The 23,792-nt window shown below is 47.5% G+C and overlaps 2 protein-coding genes across 2 annotated transcripts in view; one reads left to right on the forward strand and one right to left on the reverse strand.

The window, feature by feature from the left end:
- The window catches only part of LOC135557759 (probable methyltransferase-like protein 24), an 83,742-nt gene extending 60,839 nt beyond the window's left edge, over positions 1-22,903 (forward strand). Inside the window, exons 4-5 of the mRNA XM_064991341.1 lie at positions 13,317-13,542; positions 20,619-22,903. Of these exons, the coding sequence (XP_064847413.1) occupies positions 13,317-13,542; positions 20,619-20,936 (544 nt within the window). The 3' untranslated portion in view covers positions 20,937-22,903. The remainder of the gene's footprint in view (positions 1-13,316; positions 13,543-20,618) is intronic.
- A 251-nt stretch (positions 22,904-23,154) lies between these two features.
- LOC135557760 (pre-mRNA-processing factor 17-like) overlaps positions 23,155-23,792 on the reverse strand; it is a 39,232-nt gene continuing 38,594 nt past the window's right edge. Inside the window, exon 15 of the mRNA XM_064991343.1 lies at positions 23,155-23,701. Within this exon, the coding sequence (XP_064847415.1) occupies positions 23,524-23,701 (178 nt within the window). The 3' untranslated portion in view covers positions 23,155-23,523. The remainder of the gene's footprint in view (positions 23,702-23,792) is intronic.

Below are 23,792 nucleotides of genomic sequence, written 5' to 3' on the forward strand. Positions count from 1 at the left end.
TTCCCAGTCCCCTGTCCGTGGCCTAGATTTCTCTCTTTCCTGTCTCCTGTCCGTGGTCTAGATTTCTCTCTTTCCTGTCCCCTGTCCGTGGCCTATATTTCTCTCTTCCCAGTCCCCTGTCCGTGGTCTAGATTTCTCTCTTTCCTGTCTCCTGTCCGTGGTCTAGATTTCTCTCTTTCCTGTCCCCTGTCCGTGGCCTATATTTCTCTCTTCCCAGTCCCCTGTCCGTGGCCTAGATTTCTCTCTTTCCTGTCTCCTGTCCGTGGTCTAGATTTCTCTCTTTCCTGTCCCCTGTCCGTGGCCTATATTTCTCTCTTCCCAGTCCCCTGTCCGTGGTCTAGATTTCTCTCTTTCCTGTCTCCTGTCCGTGGTCTAGATTTCTCTCTTTCCTGTCCCCTGTCCGTGGCCTATATTTCTCTCTTCCCAGTCCCCTGTCCGTGGCCTAGATTTCTCTCTTTCCTGTCTCCTGTCCATGGTCTAGATTTCTCTCTTTCCTGTCCCCTGTCCGTGGCCTATATTTCTCTCTTCCCAGTCCCCTGTCCGTGGTCTAGATTTCTCTCTTTCCTGTCTCCTGTCCGTGGTCTAGATTTCTCTCTTTCCTGTCCCCTGTCCGTGGCCTATATTTCTCTCTTCCCAGTCCCCTGTCCGTGGTCTAGATTTCTCTCTTTCCTGTCTCCTGTCCGTGGTCTAGATTTCTCTCTTTCCTGTCCCCTGTCCGTGGCCTATATTTCTCTCTTCCCAGTCCCCTGTCCGTGGCCTAGATTTCTCTCTTTCCTGTCTCCTGTCCGTGGTCTAGATTTCTCTCTTTCCTGTCCCCTGTCCGTGTCCTATATTTCTCTCTTCCCAGTCCCCTGTCCATGGTCTAGATTTCTCTCTTTCCTGTCTCCTGTCCGTGGTCTAGATTTCTCTCTTTCCTGTCCCCTGTCCGTGGCCTATATTTCTCTCTTCCCAGTCCCCTGTCCGTGGCCTAGATTTCTCTCTTTCCTGTCTCCTGTCCGTGGTCTAGATTTCTCTCTTTCCTGTCCCCTGTCCGTGGCCTATATTTCTCTCTTCCCAGTCCCCTGTCCGTGGTCTAGATTTCTCTCTTTCCTGTCTCCTGTCCGTGGTCTAGATTTCTCTCTTTCCTGTCCCCTGTCCGTGGCCTATATTTCTCTCTTCCCAGTCCCCTGTCCGTGGCCTAGATTTCTCTCTTTCCTGTCTCCTGTCCGTGGTCTAGATTTCTCTCTTTCCTGTCCCCTGTCCGTGGCCTATATTTCTCTCTTCCCAGTCCCCTGTCCGTGGTCTAGATTTCTCTCTTTCCTGTCTCCTGTCCGTGGTCTAGATTTCTCTCTTTCCTGTCCCCTGTCCGTGGCCTATATTTCTCTCTTCCCAGTCCCCTGTCCGTGGCCTAGATTTCTCTCTTTCCTGTCTCCTGTCCGTGGTCTAGATTTCTCTCTTTCCTGTCCCCTGTCCGTGGCCTATATTTCTCTCTTCCCAGTCCCCTGTCCGTGGTCTAGATTTCTCTCTTTCCTGTCTCCTGTCCGTGGTCTAGATTTCTCTCTTTCCTGTCCCCTGTCCGTGGCCTATATTTCTCTCTTCCCAGTCCCCTGTCCGTGGCCTAGATTTCTCTCTTACCTGTCTCCTGTCCGTGGTCTAGATTTCTCTCTTTCCTGTCCCCTGTCCGTGGCCTATATTTCTCTCTTCCCAGTCCCCTGTCCATGGTCTAGATTTCTCTCTTTCCTGTCTCCTGTCCGTGGTCTAGATTTCTCTCTTTCCTGTCCCCTGTCCGTGGCCTATATTTCTCTCTTCCCAGTCCCCTGTCCGTGGCCTAGATTTCTCTCTTTCCTGTCTCCTGTCCGTGGTCTAGATTTCTCTCTTTCCTGTCCCCTGTCCGTGGCCTATATTTCTCTCTTCCCAGTCCCCTGTCCGTGGTCTAGATTTCTCTCTTTCCTGTCCCCTGTCCGTGGCCTATATTTCTCTCTTCCCAGTCCCCTGTCCGTGGCCTAGATTTCTCTCTTTCCTGTCTCCTGTCCGTGGTCTAGATTTCTCTCTTTCCTGTCCCCTGTCCGTGGCCTATATTTCTCTCTTCCCAGTCCCCTGTCCGTGGTCTAGATTTCTCTCTTTCCTGTCTCCTGTCCGTGGTCTAGATTTCTCTCTTTCCTGTCCCCTGTCCGTGGCCTATATTTCTCTCTTCCCAGTCCCCTGTCCGTGGCCTAGATTTCTCTCTTTCCTGTCTCCTGTCCGTGGTCTAGATTTCTCTCTTTCCTGTCCCCTGTCCGTGGCCTATATTTCTCTCTTCCCAGTCCCCTGTCCGTGGTTTAGATTTCTCTCTTTCCTGTCTCCTGTCCGTGGTCTAGATTTCTCTCTTTCCTGTCCCCTGTCCGTGGCCTATATTTCTCTCTTCCCAGTCCCCTGTCCGTGGCCTAGATTTCTCTCTTTCCTGTCCCCTGTAAGTGGTCCAGATTTCTCTCTTTCCAGTCCCCTGTCCGTGGTCTAGATTTCCCTCTTTCCCGTCCCCTGTCCGTGGTCTAGATTTCTCTCTTTCCTGTCTCCTGTCCGTGGTCTAGATTTCTCTCTTTCCTGTCTCCTGTCCGTGGTCTAGATTTCTCTCTTTCCTGTCCCCTGTCCGTGGCCTATATTTCTCTCTTCCCAGTCCCCTGTCCGTGGTCTAGATTTCTCTCTTTCCTGTCTCCTGTCCGTGGTCTAGATTTCTCTCTTTCCTGTCCCCTGTCCGTGGCCTATATTTCTCTCTTCCCAGTCCCCTGTCCGTGGTCTAGATTTCTCTCTTTCCTGTCTCCTGTCCGTGGTCTAGATTTCTCTCTTTCCTGTCCCCTGTCCGTGGCCTATATTTCTCTCTTCCCAGTCCCCTGTCCGTGGCCTAGATTTCTCTCTTTCCTGTCTCCTGTCCGTGGTCTAGATTTCTCTCTTTCCTGTCCCCTGTCCGTGGCCTATATTTCTCTCTTCCCAGTCCCCTGTCCGTGGTCTAGATTTCTCTCTTTCCTGTCTCCTGTCCGTGGTCTAGATTTCTCTCTTTCCTGTCCCCTGTCCGTGGCCTATATTTCTCTCTTCCCAGTCCCCTGTCCGTGGTCTAGATTTCTCTCTTTCCTGTCTCCTGTCCGTGGTCTAGATTTCTCTCTTTCCTGTCCCCTGTCCGTGGCCTATATTTCTCTCTTCCCAGTCCCCTGTCCGTGGCCTAGATTTCTCTCTTTCCTGTCTCCTGTCCGTGGTCTAGATTTCTCTCTTTCCTGTCCCCTGTCCGTGGCCTATATTTCTCTCTTCCCAGTCCCCTGTCCGTGGTCTAGATTTCTCTCTTTCCTGTCTCCTGTCCGTGGTCTAGATTTCTCTCTTTCCTGTCCCCTGTCCGTGGCCTATATTTCTCTCTTCCCAGTCCCCTGTCCGTGGCCTAGATTTCTCTCTTTCCTGTCTCCTGTCCATGGTCTAGATTTCTCTCTTTCCTGTCCCCTGTCCGTGGCCTATATTTCTCTCTTCCCAGTCCCCTGTCCGTGGTCTAGATTTCTCTCTTTCCTGTCTCCTGTCCGTGGTCTAGATTTCTCTCTTTCCTGTCCCCTGTCCGTGGCCTATATTTCTCTCTTCCCAGTCCCCTGTCCGTGGTCTAGATTTCTCTCTTTCCTGTCTCCTGTCCGTGGTCTAGATTTCTCTCTTTCCTGTCCCCTGTCCGTGGCCTATATTTCTCTCTTCCCAGTCCCCTGTCCGTGGCCTAGATTTCTCTCTTTCCTGTCTCCTGTCCGTGGTCTAGATTTCTCTCTTTCCTGTCCCCTGTCCGTGTCCTATATTTCTCTCTTCCCAGTCCCCTGTCCATGGTCTAGATTTCTCTCTTTCCTGTCTCCTGTCCGTGGTCTAGATTTCTCTCTTTCCTGTCCCCTGTCCGTGGCCTATATTTCTCTCTTCCCAGTCCCCTGTCCGTGGCCTAGATTTCTCTCTTTCCTGTCTCCTGTCCGTGGTCTAGATTTCTCTCTTTCCTGTCCCCTGTCCGTGGCCTATATTTCTCTCTTCCCAGTCCCCTGTCCGTGGTCTAGATTTCTCTCTTTCCTGTCTCCTGTCCGTGGTCTAGATTTCTCTCTTTCCTGTCCCCTGTCCGTGGCCTATATTTCTCTCTTCCCAGTCCCCTGTCCGTGGCCTAGATTTCTCTCTTTCCTGTCTCCTGTCCGTGGTCTAGATTTCTCTCTTTCCTGTCCCCTGTCCGTGGCCTATATTTCTCTCTTCCCAGTCCCCTGTCCGTGGTCTAGATTTCTCTCTTTCCTGTCTCCTGTCCGTGGTCTAGATTTCTCTCTTTCCTGTCCCCTGTCCGTGGCCTATATTTCTCTCTTCCCAGTCCCCTGTCCGTGGCCTAGATTTCTCTCTTTCCTGTCTCCTGTCCGTGGTCTAGATTTCTCTCTTTCCTGTCCCCTGTCCGTGGCCTATATTTCTCTCTTCCCAGTCCCCTGTCCGTGGTCTAGATTTCTCTCTTTCCTGTCTCCTGTCCGTGGTCTAGATTTCTCTCTTTCCTGTCCCCTGTCCGTGGCCTATATTTCTCTCTTCCCAGTCCCCTGTCCGTGGCCTAGATTTCTCTCTTACCTGTCTCCTGTCCGTGGTCTAGATTTCTCTCTTTCCTGTCCCCTGTCCGTGGCCTATATTTCTCTCTTCCCAGTCCCCTGTCCATGGTCTAGATTTCTCTCTTTCCTGTCTCCTGTCCGTGGTCTAGATTTCTCTCTTTCCTGTCCCCTGTCCGTGGCCTATATTTCTCTCTTCCCAGTCCCCTGTCCGTGGCCTAGATTTCTCTCTTTCCTGTCTCCTGTCCGTGGTCTAGATTTCTCTCTTTCCTGTCCCCTGTCCGTGGCCTATATTTCTCTCTTCCCAGTCCCCTGTCCGTGGTCTAGATTTCTCTCTTTCCTGTCCCCTGTCCGTGGCCTATATTTCTCTCTTCCCAGTCCCCTGTCCGTGGCCTAGATTTCTCTCTTTCCTGTCTCCTGTCCGTGGTCTAGATTTCTCTCTTTCCTGTCCCCTGTCCGTGGCCTATATTTCTCTCTTCCCAGTCCCCTGTCCGTGGTCTAGATTTCTCTCTTTCCTGTCTCCTGTCCGTGGTCTAGATTTCTCTCTTTCCTGTCCCCTGTCCGTGGCCTATATTTCTCTCTTCCCAGTCCCCTGTCCGTGGCCTAGATTTCTCTCTTTCCTGTCTCCTGTCCGTGGTCTAGATTTCTCTCTTTCCTGTCCCCTGTCCGTGGCCTATATTTCTCTCTTCCCAGTCCCCTGTCCGTGGTTTAGATTTCTCTCTTTCCTGTCTCCTGTCCGTGGTCTAGATTTCTCTCTTTCCTGTCCCCTGTCCGTGGCCTATATTTCTCTCTTCCCAGTCCCCTGTCCGTGGCCTAGATTTCTCTCTTTCCTGTCTCCTGTCCGTGGTCTAGATTTCTCTCTTTCCTGTCCCCTGTCCGTGGCCTATATTTCTCTCTTCCCAGTCCCCTGTCCGTGGTCTAGATTTCTCTCTTTCCTGTCCCCTGTCCGTGGCCTAGATTTCTCTCTTCCCTTGTCCTCTGTCCGTGGTCTAGATTTCTCTCTTTCCTGTCTCCTGTCCGTGGTCTAGATTTCTCTCTTTCCTGTCCCCTGTCCGTGGCCTATATTTCTCTCTTCCCAGTCCCCTGTCCGTTGCCTATATTTCTCTCTTCCCAGTCCCCTGTCCGTGGTCTAGATTTCTCTCTTTCCTGTCCCCTGTCCGTGGCCTAGATTTCTCTCTTCCCTTGTCCTCTGTCCGTGGTCTAGATTTCTCTCTTTCCTTCTCTGTCTGTGTCTGTGTCTGTGTCTCTATCTATCTATCTAACACACACACACACACACACACACACACACACACGTCTGTAGATAGTTGGTTGTCATGCTGTAGCCAGGAATGTCTGGTATATTATCCCCAGGAGAATTGTATCCTTCTTTACCTAACAACCCCCCCCCCACCCCCCCCCCACCACCCAGTCCACCCAACACTACGCTCCACTGCTGCAAATTAAGATCTGTCAAACACGAATGTAAAATATCATAGTGTATATGTGCGTGCGCTACGTGCGTGCTGTTAAATGAGGCGTGAGTGGCGGTGCCCAGGCAGGGTGAGCAGATGTTCTTTCATTGGCCTGGCGCATCGCATGGGGGACCATGGTGTGATTTCACACATGAAATACCAAGGACCCATACTTTACCCCCATCTCTACTTCCTTTTTCTCATTCTATCCATCCCTTTCCTCCCTCCCACCACTCTAGTTTTCTGTCTGTCTTTCACTCTCTTTCTGTTTCTCTCTCTCCTTTTTTCTCCCTCTATTCCTGCCCTGGAGGTGTAGCACACTGAGCAGAACTGCTGTGTGTTAATGGAGTCACTCAGAAATTCCCCTAATGCAGTCCCCAGTTCCATAGCCCTCATCCCCAGTTCCATAGCCCTCATCCCCAGTCCCATAGTCCTCATCCCTAGTCCCATAGCCCTCATCCCCAGTCCCATAGTCCTCATCCCCAGTTCCATAGCCCTCATCCCCAGTTCCATAGCCCTCATCCCCAGTCCCATAGTCCTCATCCCCAGTCCCATAGCCCTCATCCCCAGTCCCATAGTCCTCATCCCCAGTCCCATAGCCCTCATCCCCAGTCCCATAGTACTCATCCCCAGTCCCATAGTCCTCATCCCCAGTCTCATAGTCATCATCCCTAGGTCCATAGCCCTCATCCCCAGTCCCATAGTCCTCATCCCCAGTCCCATAGCCCTCATCCCCAGTCCCATAGCCCTCATCCCCAGTCCCATAGTCATCCCCAGTCCCATAGCCCTCATCCCCAGTCCCATAGTCCTCATCCCCAGTCCCATAGCCCTCATCCCCAGTCCCATAGTCCTCATCCCCAGTCCGATAGCCCTCATCCCCAGTCCCATAGTCCTCATCCCCAGTCCCATAGCCCTCATCCCCAGTCCCATAGCCCTCATACCCAGTCCCATAGCCCTCATCCCCAGTCCCATAGTCCTCATCCCCAGTCCCATAGTCCTCATCCCCAGTCCCATAGTCCTCCTCCCCAGTTCCATAGCCCTCATCCCCAGTCCCATAGTCCTCATCCCCAGTCCCATAGTCCTCATCCCCAGTCCCATAGTACTCATCCCCAGTCCCATAGTCCCCATCCCCAGTCTCATGGTCATCATCCCTAGGTCCATAGCCCTCATCCCCAGTCCCATAGTCCTCATCCCCAGTCCCATAGCCCTCATCCCCAGTCCCATAGTCCTCATCCCCAGTCCCATAGCCCTCATCCCCAGTCCCATAGCCCTCATCCCCAGTCCCATAGTACTCATCCCCAGTCCCATAGTCCTCATCCCCAGTCTCATAGTCATCATCCCTAGGTCCATAGCCCTCATCCCCAGTCCCATAGTCCTCATCCCCAGTCCCATAGCCCTCATCCCCAGTCCCATAGCCCTCATCCCCAGTCCCATAGTCATCCCCAGTCCCATAGCCCTCATCCCCAGTCCCATAGTCCTCATCCCCAGTCCCATAGCCCTCATCCCCAGTCCCATAGCCCTCATCCCCAGTCCGATAGCCCTCATCCCCAGTCCCATAGTCCTCATCCCCAGTCCCATAGCCCTCATCCCCAGTCCCATAGCCCTCATACCCAGTCCCATAGCCCTCATCCCCAGTCCCATAGTCCTCATCCCCAGTCCCATAGTCCTCATCCCCAGTCCCATAGTCCTCATCCCCAGTTCCATAGCCCTCATCCCCAGTCCCATAGTCCTCATCCCCAGTCCCATAGTCCTCATCCCCAGTCCCATAGTACTCATCCCCAGTCCCATAGTCCCCATCCCCAGTCTCATGGTCATCATCCCTAGGTCCATAGCCCTCATCCCCAGTCCCATAGTCCTCATCCCCAGTCCCATAGCCCTCATCCCCAGTCCCATAGTCATCCCCAGTCCCATAGCCCTCATCCCCAGTCCCATAGTCCTCATCCCCAGTCCCATAGTCCTCATCCCCAGTCCCATAGCCCTCATCCCCAGTCCCATAGTCCTCATCCCCAGTCCGATAGCCCTCATCCCCAGTCCCATAGCCCTCATCCCCAGTCCCATAGTCCTCATCCCCAGTCCCATAGCCCTCATCCCCAGTCCCATAGCCCTCATCCCCAGTCCCATAGTCCTCATCCCCAGTCCCATAGTCCTCATCCCCAGTCCCATAGCCCTCATACCCAGTACCATAGCCCTCATCCCCAGTCCCATAGTCCTCATCCCCAGTCCCATAGTCCTCATCCCCAGTCCCATAGTACTCATCCCCAGTTCCATAGCCCTCATCCCCAGTTCCATAGTCCTCATCCCCAGTCCCATAGCCCTCATCCCCAGTCCCATATCCCTCATCCCCATTCCCATAGTCCTCATCCCCAGTTCCATAGCCCTCATCCCCAGTCCCATAGTCCTCATCCCCAGTCCCATAGTCCTCATCCCCAGTCTCGTAGTCCTCATCCCCAGTCTCATAGCCCTCATCCCCAGTCTCATAGCCCTCATCCCCAGTCCCATAGCCCTCATCCCCAGTCCCATAGTACTCATCCCCAGTCCCATAGCCTTCATCCCCAGTCCCATAGCCCTCATCCCCAGTCCCATAGTCCTCATCCCAAGTCCCATAGTCCTCATTCCCAGTCCCATGGTCCGCATCCCCAGTCCCACGGCCCTTATCCCCAGTCCTCATCCCCAGTCCCACAGTCGTCATTCCCAAACCCTTATTGTCCTCATCACCAGTCCCTCAATCCTCATCCCCAGTCCCACGGTCATCATTCCCAAGCCCTTATTGTCCTCATCCTCAATCCCACGATCCTCATCCCCAGTCCCATAGTCCTTATCCCCAGTCCCACGGTCCTCATCCACAGTCCCATAGTCCTCATCCCCAGTCCCATAGTCCTCATCCCCAGTCCCATAGTCCTCATCCCCAGTCTCATAGTCCTCATCCCCAGTCTCATAGTCCTCATCCCCAGTCTCATAGTCCTCATCCCCAGTCCCATAGTCTCCATATCTTTAGTAGTGCAGAAAGGAAGAACTGTTCTTCTTTGACTTTCAGAGACCTTACTCACCATCACATTTGTGCTCCTTGTAACTGGATAGTGGATATGGTTTAACAGGTTGGAGGAGATATGGATGGTAGATGGAGAGAGAGAGGGGCAGAGAGAGAGGGGGGATAAGAGAGTTAGAGATGGATAGAGGATCACTTATTACCCAGAATATGTGATCCTACATGGGATCAGGGATCATTAGAAGCGGTGCTGGTGTTGATAAAGCTAAAATGACCATAGTCCACCCTTGTGTCACAACCCCCACCCCCGACACACACACACACACACACACACACACACACACACACACACACACACACACACACACACACACACAGACACACACACACACACGCACACACACACACACAGACACACACACACACACACACGCAGACACACACAGACACACACACACAGAAACACACACAGACACACACACAGACACAGACACACACACACACATAGACACACACACACACACACACACACACAGACACACACACACACAGACACACACACACACACACACACAGACACACACAGACACACACACTTCTCTTCTCCCTGACAGCAGAGGTTCTGTCTTTCCCCGCTTTCACCACATAGTCTTGTGGGACAGAGGATAACTACCTGTAGACACTGTGTGATTACCACCCTCTTCTATCAGACATGTACTCCAGGGAAGCAGACAGACAGACATGGTTACATCCCAAATGGCACCCTATTCTCTGTATAGTGCACTACTTTTGACCATTTCCCTTAGGGACCTTAACCTGTCGCTGTGCCCCTGAACAAGGCAGTTAACCCACTGTTCCTAGGCCATCATTGAAAATAAGAATTTGTTCTTAACTGACTTACTGAGTTAAATAAAGTTTAAAAAAAGATATATATTATTGTATATAAGAAAGGGAATAGGGAGCCATTTGGGAGGCACACAGAGTCACCATGAAGGTACTTTGTCTTTCCCCATCCTCTCATCAAAACAGCAAGCCCTGTCATCTGAAGTATCTTTTGACTAAAACGATAGCGAAGAACAAGCCATTCTCCTGGTAGGGCCAGCTATGATACCATTAGTGGTTGTGTTAACTGAATCATTTAGCAGAGAGAGTAACAGAGATGTCTGAAGGCAGCATTTCCCTCCCTGCCCTTACCTCTCTCATCTCATCCCTGCATCCCCCTCCTAAATGCAGGATTGTCTATGGGGGACCAGAGTAGCTCATCCATGAGAAATTAGCTTTGAGAGATACTCCCTGAGCCACAATTACTGTACAGAGATACAGCGAGCCACATCATGAACAACACACTCAGATACACAGACAGGGAGATGGAGATAGAGGCAGGGGGGAGAGAAGAGGAGAGGAGGAGAGAGAGAGAGGTCTGCCTGCAATGATTTACAGATGACAAGGAGCTTTCAGTGAAAGAGGAAAAAAGTGAGAAGAGAAGAAAGGGTGGAGAGAGAAAAGAAGAGAGAAAAGGGAGACGCTGGCTCTGATGCTCGTCGGATGTGGCAGGGCTTGCAAAATATCAGGGAAACCTAGCCATGAGCTGCCCAGTGACACGAGCAAGGTTCTTCAGTGACATGATACAAGGTTCTTCAGTTTGTTCCCATAGGGGAACCCTTTTTGGTGTTTGGTAGAATCATATGCAGAGCGTTCTATCTAGAACCCTCTATGTAGGGTTCTTCAAAGAACCCCCTGTATATTGTTCTACCTGGAACCCTCTTTGAAGGGTTCTGCCTAGAACACTCTGAAGGGTTCTACTAAGAACCATTTTATAATCTAACGGTTCTTCCTAGAACCCTCTATGAACGGTTCCACCAGCCTTATTAGCCTTTAAAATTGTATTATTTATGAGAATATATTACATATATCATAATGCCTTTCTTTGATGGCCTAGTTATCTCCTGGTTACAAGCCACATCAGGCCTGCAAGTCCCATTAGGCTGGTTTGCAAAGTGATGGGCAATTCCTATTGGAATCCAGCCAGAGTTAGGATATCCAAAAGAGGAATTGTTAATCACCCACAACTTCCATTCAGAATGACTGCCAGGGTAGTGGAAATTGAATACTGAGACGACCTCAATCATCTAAACTGGAACAACCATCTCAGTAACGGGTGCAATAAATCCAACAGATTGGATTAGTTTAGAAACGTGTGTTATTTGTCTTTGTATAGCATTACAGTTATTAACCAATCAATGTAAATGCAAAAACACAGATATTAAAGTAAAACAAACAATTCTGAAAATCTCCATGCAATAAAACATGCTGGGAAATATTATATATGGTTCTGTGAAGAACCCTTATTTCCTTCCAAAGAATCAACAAGGAACCCTTTCTTCCAAAAACGGTTCTTAAGATGTTAAAGGTTCTAGATAGAACCATTTGTCTTACAAAGAACCCTTGTCTTCCAAAAAGGGTTCTTCTGATCAAAAGGGTTCTTGGTAGAACCCTATCCCTCCACAAATAACTATTTTGGCATAATTTTTCCTTAGAGTGTACCAGACAAGGTAAATGCCTTCTATGCTCACTTTGAGGCAAGCAACATTGAACCCTGCATGAGAGCACCAGCTATCCCGGACGACTGTGTGATCACGCTCTCCGTAGCCAATGTAAGACCTTAAACAGGTTAACATTCACAAGGCCGCTGGGCCAGATGGATTATCAGAACGCATACTCAGAGTATGCGCTGACCAACTGGCAAGTGTCTTCACTGACATTTTCAACCTCTCCCTGACCTAGTCTGTAGTACCTACATGTTTCAAGCAGACCACCATAGTCCCTGTGCCCAAGAACACCAAGCACGCACATCTGTAGCCATGAAATTCTTTGAAAGGCTGGTCATGTCTCACATCAACACCATCATCCCAGACACCCTGGACCCACTCCAATTCACATTCCACCCCAACAGATCCACAGATGACGCAATCTCTACTGTACTTCACACTGCCCTTTCCCACCTGGACAAAAGGAACACCTATGTGAGAATTCTGTTCATTGACTACAGCTCCACGTTCAACATTATAGTGCCCTCCAAGCTCATCACTAAGCTCAGGACCTTGGGACTGAACACCAGCCTCTGCAACTGGATCCTGAACTTCCTGATGGGATGTTCATGCGTGTACTCATGGGTGTACTCCCTGTTCACCCATGACTGCGTGGCCACGCATGACTCCAACACCATCATTAAGATTGCTGACGGTGATAGGCCTGATCACTGATGACAATGAGACAGCATAAAGGGAGGAGGTCAGAGACCTGGCAGTGTGGTGCCAGGACAACAACCTCTTCTTCAATGTCTGCAAGATAAAGGAGCTGATAGTGGACAACTGGAAACGGAGGACCGAGCACACCCCCATGCACATCGACAGGTCTGTAGTGGAGCAAATCAAGAGCTTCAAGTTCCTTGGTGTCCACATCACTAAGGATCTGTCATGCTCCACACACACCAACACAATCGTGAAGAGGCCACGACAACACCTCTACCCCCTCAGGAGGCTGAAAAGATTTGGCATGGGGCCTCAAATACTCAAATAACTCTACAGCTGCACCATTGAGAGCATATTGACTGTCTGCATCACCGCTTGGTATGGGGACTGCTTGGCATCCGACTGCAAGGCGCTACAGAGGGTAGTGTGTACTGCCCAGTCCATCGCCCCGGCCGAGCTCCCTGCCATCCAGGACCTCTATACCAGGCGGTGTCAGAGGAAGGCCCTAAACATTTTCAAAGACTCCAGCCACCCAAGTCATAGCCAAGTTAACGTTACTTATTGTGTGTTTATTATTGCTTGTATTATTACGTGTCATTAGTTTTATATTGTTTCTCTATTTTCTTTCTCTCTGCATTGTTGGGAAGGGCCAGTAAGTAAGTATTTTATTGTTAGTCTACACCAATTTATTTTTCAAAGCACCTGACAAATAACATTTGATTTGACACACACCAGTTGAATCAACGTTGTTTCCAAGGCATTTCAATGAAATCACATGTGGAATGGACATCGAATTGATGCTTGTGCCCAGTGGGAAAAGAGGGAAGAGAGGGAGGGGCAAAACAAGCCTTTGTCAGTCTTGAAAACAATCAAGAAGAAATCAAATATGTTTCTGCTCATATCCTCCCATACTTTCAGCCTTCCTCTGAATTATTCATTGAGCTGCTGAAGTGAGCAATACTTTTCAGCTCCATCAGATGTACAAACAGAAGTCCTTATACGATATGCCATATATAATTCTATCTGTAGCCATCCACTCAACCATCCATCAAATATGCTGTATATAACCTTTTCTCTCTGTCTCTCTCTACCATAGGTTGGGTATGGAGGATAAGACTGTGGAGCGCTCTCTGGCCAGGGCGGGCTGTGAGGTGCACTGTTTTGACCCCAGCCTTAGGCAGGCCCACCTACAGGAGTCAGACATGTGGCTCCATCGTCTCTCCGTAGACTGGAGGGACCCCAACCCAGCCATCCCCGCCCAACGACAGCACAGCAACACCAAGAAACTGGCCACCATTCTCAATGACTTTGGACACAGAGAGGTCAGAATGCACAGAGAGGAGAAGGGGTTTATGGGTAAAGGGAGATTACAAATGGGCCAATGTGGCCTGAGGCAGACATAACGAATAACTCATGTATGGGATTATACCCAGAGAGTACACAGTGCCCTCCGTATTTATTGGGACAGTGAAGCATTTTTAAAATTATTTTGGCTCTATACTTCAAAATTTTGGGATTCAAACGATAGCTATAAGGTTAAAGTGTAGACTGTCTGCTTTAATTTGAGTGTATTTTCATATATTTTGAGTGAACCATTGAGAAATTACAGCACTTTTTGTTCATTGTCTTTTTGTACATTATTCACGATTCATTCAGGATTATCCGTAATAGAAGAAGTGTTCAGAAACATATTCTATTCTTATTTACAATAAAAGTGACTCCAAAATGGCCCAATACATTATTTACCATTCATTTCTATTGGGCATAAATAAATCTGAAACACAAAATAAGCAGAAAATAAAGTCATTTCGTGCTATCAATATCGGACTAAATACTTAACCTTTGTCTACTTTAATAGACATACAGTATATGTGAATTTGCTCAATACTTTTACTCCCCTAAAATGTGGGGAATATGTACAAAAAGTGCTGTAAATTCTAAACCGTTCACCCATTATAGATAAAAATAGCCTCAAGTTAAAGCTGCCAGTCTAATCTTTTGGAGTATAGAGTAATAGAGTAACCCAGCACACAATGTACAGGACCTGTCTATTACAGTAAATCCTATACTTGACCACAATACACACAACCCATGCAATAGTCACTACAAAAGTCACCATAAAAACAAACCAAAATCACTTATTTTTCTCACCTCAACCAGAAAAGGCTATAAGAAAATGAATCTGTTCTCTCCCTATGAGCTGAGAGGTTGAACTTTAGTATGGCTTGTTGACTCCTGAAACTCTACTGCTCATCATTCATTCCTCCAATGTCTCATCTTGCGCTGGAGGGCAGAAAACTCACTTATAGTTATGGCTTTCCTCCTTTAAACATTAGAATTCAGAATATTAAGTCCCCCAGGGCTCTGTGTTCTGCCTCATCAGGTATGGATCTGCATACAAGATCAATGAAATCCACACACACACACACACACACACACACACACACACACACACACACACACACACACACACACACACACACACACACACACACACACACACACACACACACACACACACACACACACACACACGCACACACACACACAAACAACAAGCCAGCGGTGCATGTGTAGAACGGCGACCTTCCCTAAATACAGCAAAAGTATGCATAGCATTTGGGTGAGAATAGAAGCATTCAGACGAGGGCCTACCGAGTGGCACAGTGGTCAAAAGCTGCGCCACTCGAGATACTGGTTAGAGTCCAGGCTCTGTCGCAGCTGGCCGCGACCTGGAGACCCATGGGGCGGCACACAATCGGCCCAGCGTCGACCCGTTTAGGGGAGGGTTTGGCTGGCAGGGATGTTCTTGTCCGCTCTAGAGACTTCTGTGGCGGGCAGGGCCCAATGAATGCTGACACGGTCGCCAGGTGTACGGTGTTTTCTCCAACAAATTGGTGCCGCTGGCTTCCGGGTTAAGTGGGCATTGTGTCAAGAAGCAGTGCGGCTCAGCTGGGTTGTATTTCGGAGGTCACACTGCTTTCGACCTTCTCCTCTCCCGAGTCTGTATGGGAGTTTCAGTGATGGGACAAGACTAACTACCAATTGGATACCACAAAATTGGGGAGAAAAGGGGGTACATTTTTTTATTTTATTATTTTATAAAAAATCTTTAAAAAATATTCGGGCGAGATCCCAGCCATCCTGTGGAAGGAGTTAGTCTTTGATGAGGACTTGAAGACGGTGATAATTCAAGTTTGTGGAAGTTGTATAGTGGAAAGGAGTTGACAGTTGATGTGAGATCAGTGCTTTTGGGTTTGGGTTGATACTCTCACACAGATAATCAATCTACCTCAACAGAATTCATCTGACTTCATTTATTTGTGCTGCTCTCGTTTTGTGAATTCTAACCGCTCACTGCATGTTCCAGAAGGCAGGGTACCTCAGTCTAATTCATCACTCTGTTTTTTTCTCTCCTTTTTAGTATGAGCAACAGTTTAATCAGTGCAAATTTAAATCAGGCTCTTGAGCAGAATGCCAACAAGCCACGCACCGGCGCCTAGCATTAGCAAGTCCATGCTTAGAGGCGTCAGCCATTAATTCCTCTTTTGGAACCAGAAACAAAGCTCACTATACCATACAAATTAGTGTGGGAGAAATAATTAAGACGTGTGGGTGCGTGTTCGTGTGTGTCTGTGTGTGTGACAGATAAAGAACAGACCCCATCCCTGTACCTGCTTTAGATGCAAAGCAACACACACATCTATCTGCATACTGGGATTTTTTTAATGTGAGTACACAGCATGCTACAGAAACAACGGTTTGTCTTTCTTCTCTCTGGCTTTGTGACAGAAGAATAGCACGGAGAACTGAGTCGCTTCTAAAGGTCAAAATATGCATTAGTTTGTGTTCCTTATCGGTGATTACACAGCTCATAAATGAGTCATACCCGCTCTGGTCACCATCAGAGGCTGTCTCCATGGGGATGAACACACCAATTCAACAGTCCTTCAGATCTCATGGAAATGCATTTGCTTTCTCCTAATGCACAATAGAACAACAATCAGAGATACTCTTTCTGACAATCAGGTCACTTCTTAATGTCTCACATCCACACTGTCACAAGAGGGACACACAGCTTCCAACATGGCTTCCACTCCTCCACAATGCAAGCCTTTCCTCACCATGGTTAGGGTTAGTGTTATCATGCAGGTGTGGGGGACAGTTTGGAAACAGAACAGACCCTGGACCAGTTGTTAGGGGAGGCTGTGAGAGTCTAAACAGAACCTCTCTCTCCTGATCCCATTGAAGTGTAATTAAATGTCTGCTCATTACGATGGTCTCTGGAGAGGCCTGTTTCAGATATGTTTCCCCCTGCCTCACATCCACTAATTAAAGAACACAAAATACTTCATCTCTGCTTGATACAATCATAGAGTCACACAGGCAGAAAATACATCCCTGTAGCCCAGCTTACCTGTGTACTGTGTTGTATCAAAATTGTCATAAACACATGTAAGCATTGTGACATATTTGGGCTCAAACTTGTTATCTTGTGTTAATCAGCCAAACAGCTTTAAACCGTTATGCCAAGACGTTCGAGCCTCTTGATGAAGTTGCTGGTATTTTGGGCTATGAAGGACGCCACAATAAGTTCTGCAAAAACTGCAATTAGCCGCTGAAATAAATAATTATGGGCCTATTAGTTAGACTCAAGTGTCAGTTTCCATTTATAAAGGTTCATCAGAGGTCAGCTAACTTGTTTGTTCACACCAAACGATCAGCTTTCCTCAAAAGTGTTTAGAAATGAATTCATAAAAATAGTTTTATCCCTAATCTGCTTCTGTTTGATGGCTGAATGGATTTCATTCCAGCGGAAGGCCGACTCAACTCATTGAATATTGTCTGCAGTGTCTCTCTGACTGGGATGTAAAGTTCCTCTCTTATCACAAAGAGATAACAGGGTATCTGGGTTCTCAGTGATTCTGTTGAGGACATCACCTTGGCGGTTAAAAAATAGTGTGTAGGTGGCTGTGCATTTATCGGCTTAAACCATTAGGGGTTAGGTAAACACACACACGTTGAGCCAGCAGGCTGTGAACAGTGAACATGCTCTCTGTTTTTCCTCATTAGAAAAGAGGGAGAGATTCTGACCTCCTCCCTCTTGAGCCCGAGGGACCACAATTACTTTACTTTACTGCCTGACAGATACTTCACAACTAAAGGTCTGGGCTGAGAGACACTTCACAACTAAAGGTCTGGGCTGAGAGACACTTCACAACTAAAGGTCTGGGCTGAGAGACACTTCACAACTAAAGGTCTGGGCTGAGAGAAACTTCACAACTAAAGGTCTGGGCTGAGAGACACTTCACAACTAAAGGTCTTGGCTGAGAGAAACTTCACAACTAAAGGTCTGGGCTGAGAGAGACTTCACAACTAAAGGTCTTGGCTGAGAGAAATTTCACAACTAAAGGTCTGGGCTGAGAGAGACTTCACAACTAAAGGTCTTGGCTGAGAGTCACTTCACAACTGAAGGTCTTGGCTGAGAGAAACTTCACAACTAAAGGTCTGGGCTGAGAGAAACTTCACAACTAAAGGTCTGGGCTGAGAGAGACTTCACAACTAAAGGTCTGGGCTGAGAGAGACTTCACAACTAAATGTCTGGGCTGAGAGAGACTTCACAACTAAAGGTCTTGGCTGAGAGACACTTCACAACTAAAGGTCGGGGCTGAGAGAAACCTCACAACTAAAGGTCTTGGCTGAGAGAGACTTCACAACTAAAGGTCTGGGCTGAGAGACACTTCACAACTAAAGGTCTGGGCTGAGAGAGACTTCACAACTAAAGGTCTTGGCTGAGAGACACTTCACAACTAAAGGTCTGGGCTGAGAGAGACTTCACAACTAAAGGTCTGGGCTGACAGAGACTTCACAATTAAAGGTCTGGCTGAGTGTGACTTCACAACTAAAGGTCTGCGCTGACAGAGACTTCACAACTAAAGGTCTGGGCTGAGAGACACTTCACAACTAAAGGTCTGGGCTGAGAGAGACTTCACAACTAAAGGTCTTGGCTGAGTGAGACTTCACAACTAAAGGTCTTGGCTTAGAGAAACTTCACAACTAAAGGTCTGGGCTGAGTGAGACTTCACAACTAAAGGTCTTGGCTTAGAGAAACTTCACAACTAAAGGTCTGGGCTGAGAGAAACTTCACAACTAAAGGTCTGGGCTGACAGAGACTTCACAATTAAAGGTCTGGGCTGAGTGTGTGGCCCAAAAGTAAAAGGCGATGGTAGACATATTTTCTAGTTGCTTTATAGCAATGCTTTAAGACTACAGTGTTTAAGACACAACACTAGGAACAAGACAAGGCTACTGCTGACCTTGGGAGAAGGGAGACTGAGGCATAGCCTCACTAAACAACTAAATAAAAGCTCCAACACCCATCGGCCTCACTGAACCTCCCTCAGTAGACCACAATTCAGGCCAAATCACCATGCACCCACCTACCCTCCCTCCCCAAATCCATTAGTTATTGCCCTACTTCCAATCCTCCCTGTCAAAGTAGTTTCTGTCTGCATATCTCTATTCCTCTCACTCACGCACACACACACACACACACACACACACACACACACACACACACACACACACACACACACACACACACACACACACACACACACACACACTTCTGCACTGCGGTGATCGGAAATCTCTTCAGAGATGTGTGGGGCCATTTGGAGATGCTCACGCAAGACTGCAGCTTTTCGAGGGCTCACAATTTCTCATACTAGGGAAGCGAAGGGCAGACGAGCTTCCGGTGGTGTGGGCTTAGGGGACATCGAGAGGGATATGTTGTGAAGTCCTTGGGACTTGCCTTGCATGCCAGCTGATGACACATCAGGGAGAATAAAACTGTCAAATAGAATGAAGTTATTGAAAGTAGCCCATTCAATACACACCCTGAGAAAAGTATATCTTGAGCAGAACCATTCTGGGATTTGTAAGACCTTCATAGCCTGCACACACGCATTGGGGTCATGGGTCATAACATCCCTGTTGGTTAGGGCAGTTCCCATTTTATGACATGTCTGTCCAATTAGAAACATTATATTGCCTTGGGGAGGGATCGTATCCATTGGGAGGCCCAGAGACAGAAATCACTTCATTTTGACTAGTTCTATCTGGGGAATAGCTGCTTTTAGGAAGGCTTGGAATGTGGGGGAAAAGGGATTTCTGCAGTCACTAAAGAAATATAAAGGTTGTGTAAAGTCTTGCTAGCCCTTTGTTTCGAGGAATGGAGTGGCTATGGGATATTGGATATGGGCTGTCAGAGAGCCAGCCAGCTAAAGTTGTTATTTTACTCTAGCCATTGAAGAAGTGTTTTTCTGTTCGACAGGTCAGATACTCAACACTTGCATTAGCGTTAACACTAGTGTGCTGGAAGATAAATATGATTGGTTTGTGGAAGGTTTGGGTCAACTATTGACAAATATTATTGGCAGCATTGGAAGTTGCCAATGGTGATGTCATGAGGCCATGAGGCAATCTGCCAATGAGAGGGTAGTAAGTTACAGAGGAGAGAATAAATTGGTGAAATAAAATGTCAAAAGCAAAGAGAAGCTCTTTCATTAATAAGGCTGTGAAACAGTATGGTTTCAAGGAGTTGACATGAAACATTACAGCACATTTAAAGGCCCAGTACAGTCCAGAACATGATTTTCCTGTGTTTTATATATACAGTATTTCCACACTATGAGGTTGGAATAATTCTGTGAAATTATGACAATGCCATTTTAGTGTAATTGCTGTTTGAAAAGACCGCCTGAAATTTCAGCTTCTTTTGGTGGGAGTTTTGGCCTTCCATGGTGACATCACCATACAGACCAATAAGAAAGAAAGTTCCAAACCTCTCTGCCAATAACATATCATTTTCAGTTTTTCGCTCCCCACTCAAAACCACTCCCTGACAGTCCTATAAAAATGATTGCTTGAGAAAATGCTCTGCTAAGAAGCTATTTTTGGTTTCTTTTTGAACATTTTAATTGAGAAATAAAAATCACACAGAAGTGATTTAATATTGAGATAAAAACAGCTGCATTAGACCTTTAAATGGCGGCCCAAGGCCTAATATACAGTATGTGCATTGAAAGTAGCCCATGCATATGATGACTCAGTAAGATCATATCCTGAGGCCATTATTAACATTAATGTTAATGGACCTCTCTTTCTCCTCTTCATAGACCTTATACCACATTCAGCCTCTCCCCGGCATATCCTCCCTCCTCCTCTACTCAGACACATCCTTTCTTCTACTTGTCCTTCAACCGACCTTCTCTCTCCCTCTTTGCACTGACTCTCCCTCACCTCCATCAAAAGGCCTTTTCCCCTCTCTCCATCTTATGTCTCTCCCTACTGCGAGATATTATCATTGTTGAGTCTCTCTCCCTCTCTGTTCCAGGTGGATGTTCTGAAGGCAGACATGGAGAGTGCGGAGTGGAAGATTCTAGAGAACCTGGTTCTAGAAGGGGTTCTGAGCTCTGTGGGTCAGCTACTACTAGAAATCCACCTCCACTGGGCGGGCTTCGAGGTGGGCGGGGACGACCCATCTGTGGTGCGCTATTGGTTCAGCCTACTGAAGGAGCTGGAGCGTGCTCACTTCCGCCTCTTCCATTACCACAGCGACCCAGCAAAGCCCCGCCTCTTCCTGCACCGGAACATTCTGAACGCCACCAGTGCCTATACACTGGGCTGGGTCAATACCCAGTGGAGGCCCTGAGAGCTGACTGACTGATGGACAGGGCTCTGGCCAATGAGAAGGGGAGATCTGGGAAATATAGTTCAGCTACGATGGGAAAGTCAATCCCATGGGATGTTTCACTTTGGATATTTATTTCTGACCAATACCAGATTCATCACGCTAACCAAAGTACTGCACTCCAGAAAAGGATTGTCTCAATCTATGGAGGTTAATGTAACGTTTTGTGAGCTATACTGTACTCCTAACAAGCTCCTATCATTTATCATTTCAACATTTTGAATCACTACTCCCCTACCCTTCCCTGATATGACCTTAGACATGGTGAGGTAATTGCCTCGAGGGCCCAAAGTCCATCTGTCGGTCAGAGCTGCTTTAAAGTGGCTGTGTTGGCTGGAGGTCAGCCGGCAAGCATTGCGGCAGCCATCTCTGTCATCATGGCCTCATCTGGGCTTGGCCCTGAGCCAGCCACCCCTAACAGATGCATCCACCCCCTCCTGGAGAATTATCCTCAGAGGCATGGGTAATGAATAGTGAGGTAAGACCACAGCCCAAACTAATAGCCACAATTTGTCCTCAGGATCTTCTGCATTAAAAAGTACATAGGGCTGGGAAAGTAGCTGTCAGACTGAGGCTGAGCCTCATTTAGCCCAGGGATGAGTTTCTGTGGGAGGCCACTTACGAGGCGGGGGGGCTGGAGGTAGTTAAGGTAAAGGCTCAAACGCTTGCCTGGGAGGACAGTCAATATACCTCCTGAAGAGAGACAAAGACATGAACGTCTACCCAGAGAATGACCATACCTGGGTTTCAACAGACACACCTACTCATTCAAGGGTTTATTTTTATTTTTACTATTTTAAACATTTTAGAATAATAGTGAAGACATCAAAACTATGAAATAACACATATGGAATCATGTAACCAAAAAATGTGTTTTATATTCTTCAAAGTAGCCACCCGTTTGCTTTGATGACAGCTTTGCACACTCTTGGCATTCTCTCAAACAGCTTCAGTACTCACCTGAAAAGCTTTTCCAACTGTCTTGAAGGAGCTCCCGCATATGCTGACCACTTGTTGGCTGCTTTTCCTTCAATCCGTGGTCCAACTCATCTCAAACCATCTCAATTGGTTTGTGGTTGTGGAGGCCAGGTCATCTGATGCAGCACTCCATCACTCTCCTTCTTGGTCAAATAGCCCTTACACAGCCTGGAGGTGTGTTGGGTCATTGTCGTGTTGAAAAACAAATGATAAGTCCCACTAGGTGCAAACCAGATGGGATGGTGTATCACTGTAGAATGCTTTGGTAGCCTTGCTGGTTAAATGTGCCTTGAATTCTAAATAACTCAGTGCCACCAGCAAAGCATCCGAGTTTGCCTGAGCAAATGTTGAATCAGGATGATTCGGATAGCGAATACCAAAGATGGTGAAATGTGTTAGTGTGTAGCCTTAACTGCAGCTATAATGAGCAGATTCCGAGGGAATAGTATGGTCTCTCCCTCTTCACAATTTGAATAATAGAAAATGTCAATCCAGCCGCCACAACTTCTGTTTGTTTTCCCACTCCCTTTTCCACTTATTCTCTTTAGTAACGGTTCTCTTCTCACCATTAAATCCACATAAACCCCCCCTGAAAAGAGTAGTGTTGCCAAGTCACTACTTCTCTAAGTGCCTTCATAGCAGCATCAAAATATCAGGGGTATTAATTTCTAATTGAAAGTTTTCAGAATGGATTAATCCTTAAAATGTAAGCCTGAACCCAGTTTAGAATTGTGTAATACATTTGGTGACAAAGTAGTTGGGAGAGCTGCAGAGAGAAAGAACGATTGAGTCAGAAAGGTTGAGATTGACTCAATCTCTGTCTCCCTTTACCCCTCGCCGTCTCCCTTTACCCCTCGCCGTCTCCCTTTACCTCTCACTGCAGATCTCCAACTACTTTGTCACCAAATTTGTTACACAATTCTAGACTCGGTTCAAGCTTACATTTTAAGGATTAATATATTCTGAAAACTCTTGAAATTAAAAATGTATACCACTGATGTTTTGATATGTCTATAAAGACACTAAGGGAAATAGCAACTTGGCTACACTTCTCTCTTCAGAGGGGTTTGTGTGGATTTAATGGTGAGAAGGGAACCATTACTAAAAATAAGAAATCCTAATAAACTTGACGAAATATCTGACCAACGGCAAAAGATGGAAGTATAAGATGACTTGACCAAAGGAAAGCAATTTGACAGGCAAAGTTTATAAAAATTTTAATTTCACAAAGGGACATACATTGGAAAACAGAATATTTTCCAAGATAAAACATCTTGTGTGAATGATAAGGACATCACTGATTAAAACAGAAGCCAGAAAACATGAAATTAAGAGAGCGCATGTGAGGGATGAGAACCCTATAAACACAACACACTGAGAAATGTTTTATCTTTCTATGTATACGTCGCGGTCCTCTCTTCAGATGGGATAGAAATATACACTGTTACAAAAGGACTAGATACCAGCCCTATGGCTTTTAAACTGCCGCTAAATTAGGGAAAGTACATAACAGAAAGACCACCTCTCCCCCTAAAAAGAGGGAGTCCCTTTGCAGCCCCACCCCATGTCTCTAGTCCCAGAGTTTGATCAATCCGTCCCAGCCACAGGTGATGACCTTGGAGGTCTCGTGGGGGTGCCACAAGGCACTGATGCACACCTTATCATGGGCCTTGATCCGGTGGTACAGCTTGGTTGTCTTCCAGTCCCAGATATTCAGCTTCCCATCCGCATCGCCAGACACCACATAGCTACAGGAGAGAGAGATGGAGAGATGGGAGGAGAAAGAGAGAGGGAGGTTAGGCTCCCTGCTAAAAATGACTCATGTTCCATTTCACATGA

Source organism: Oncorhynchus masou, chromosome 16, assembly GCF_036934945.1.
Source record: "Oncorhynchus masou masou isolate Uvic2021 chromosome 16, UVic_Omas_1.1, whole genome shotgun sequence".
NCBI classification, from domain to species: domain Eukaryota; kingdom Metazoa; phylum Chordata; class Actinopteri; order Salmoniformes; family Salmonidae; genus Oncorhynchus; species Oncorhynchus masou.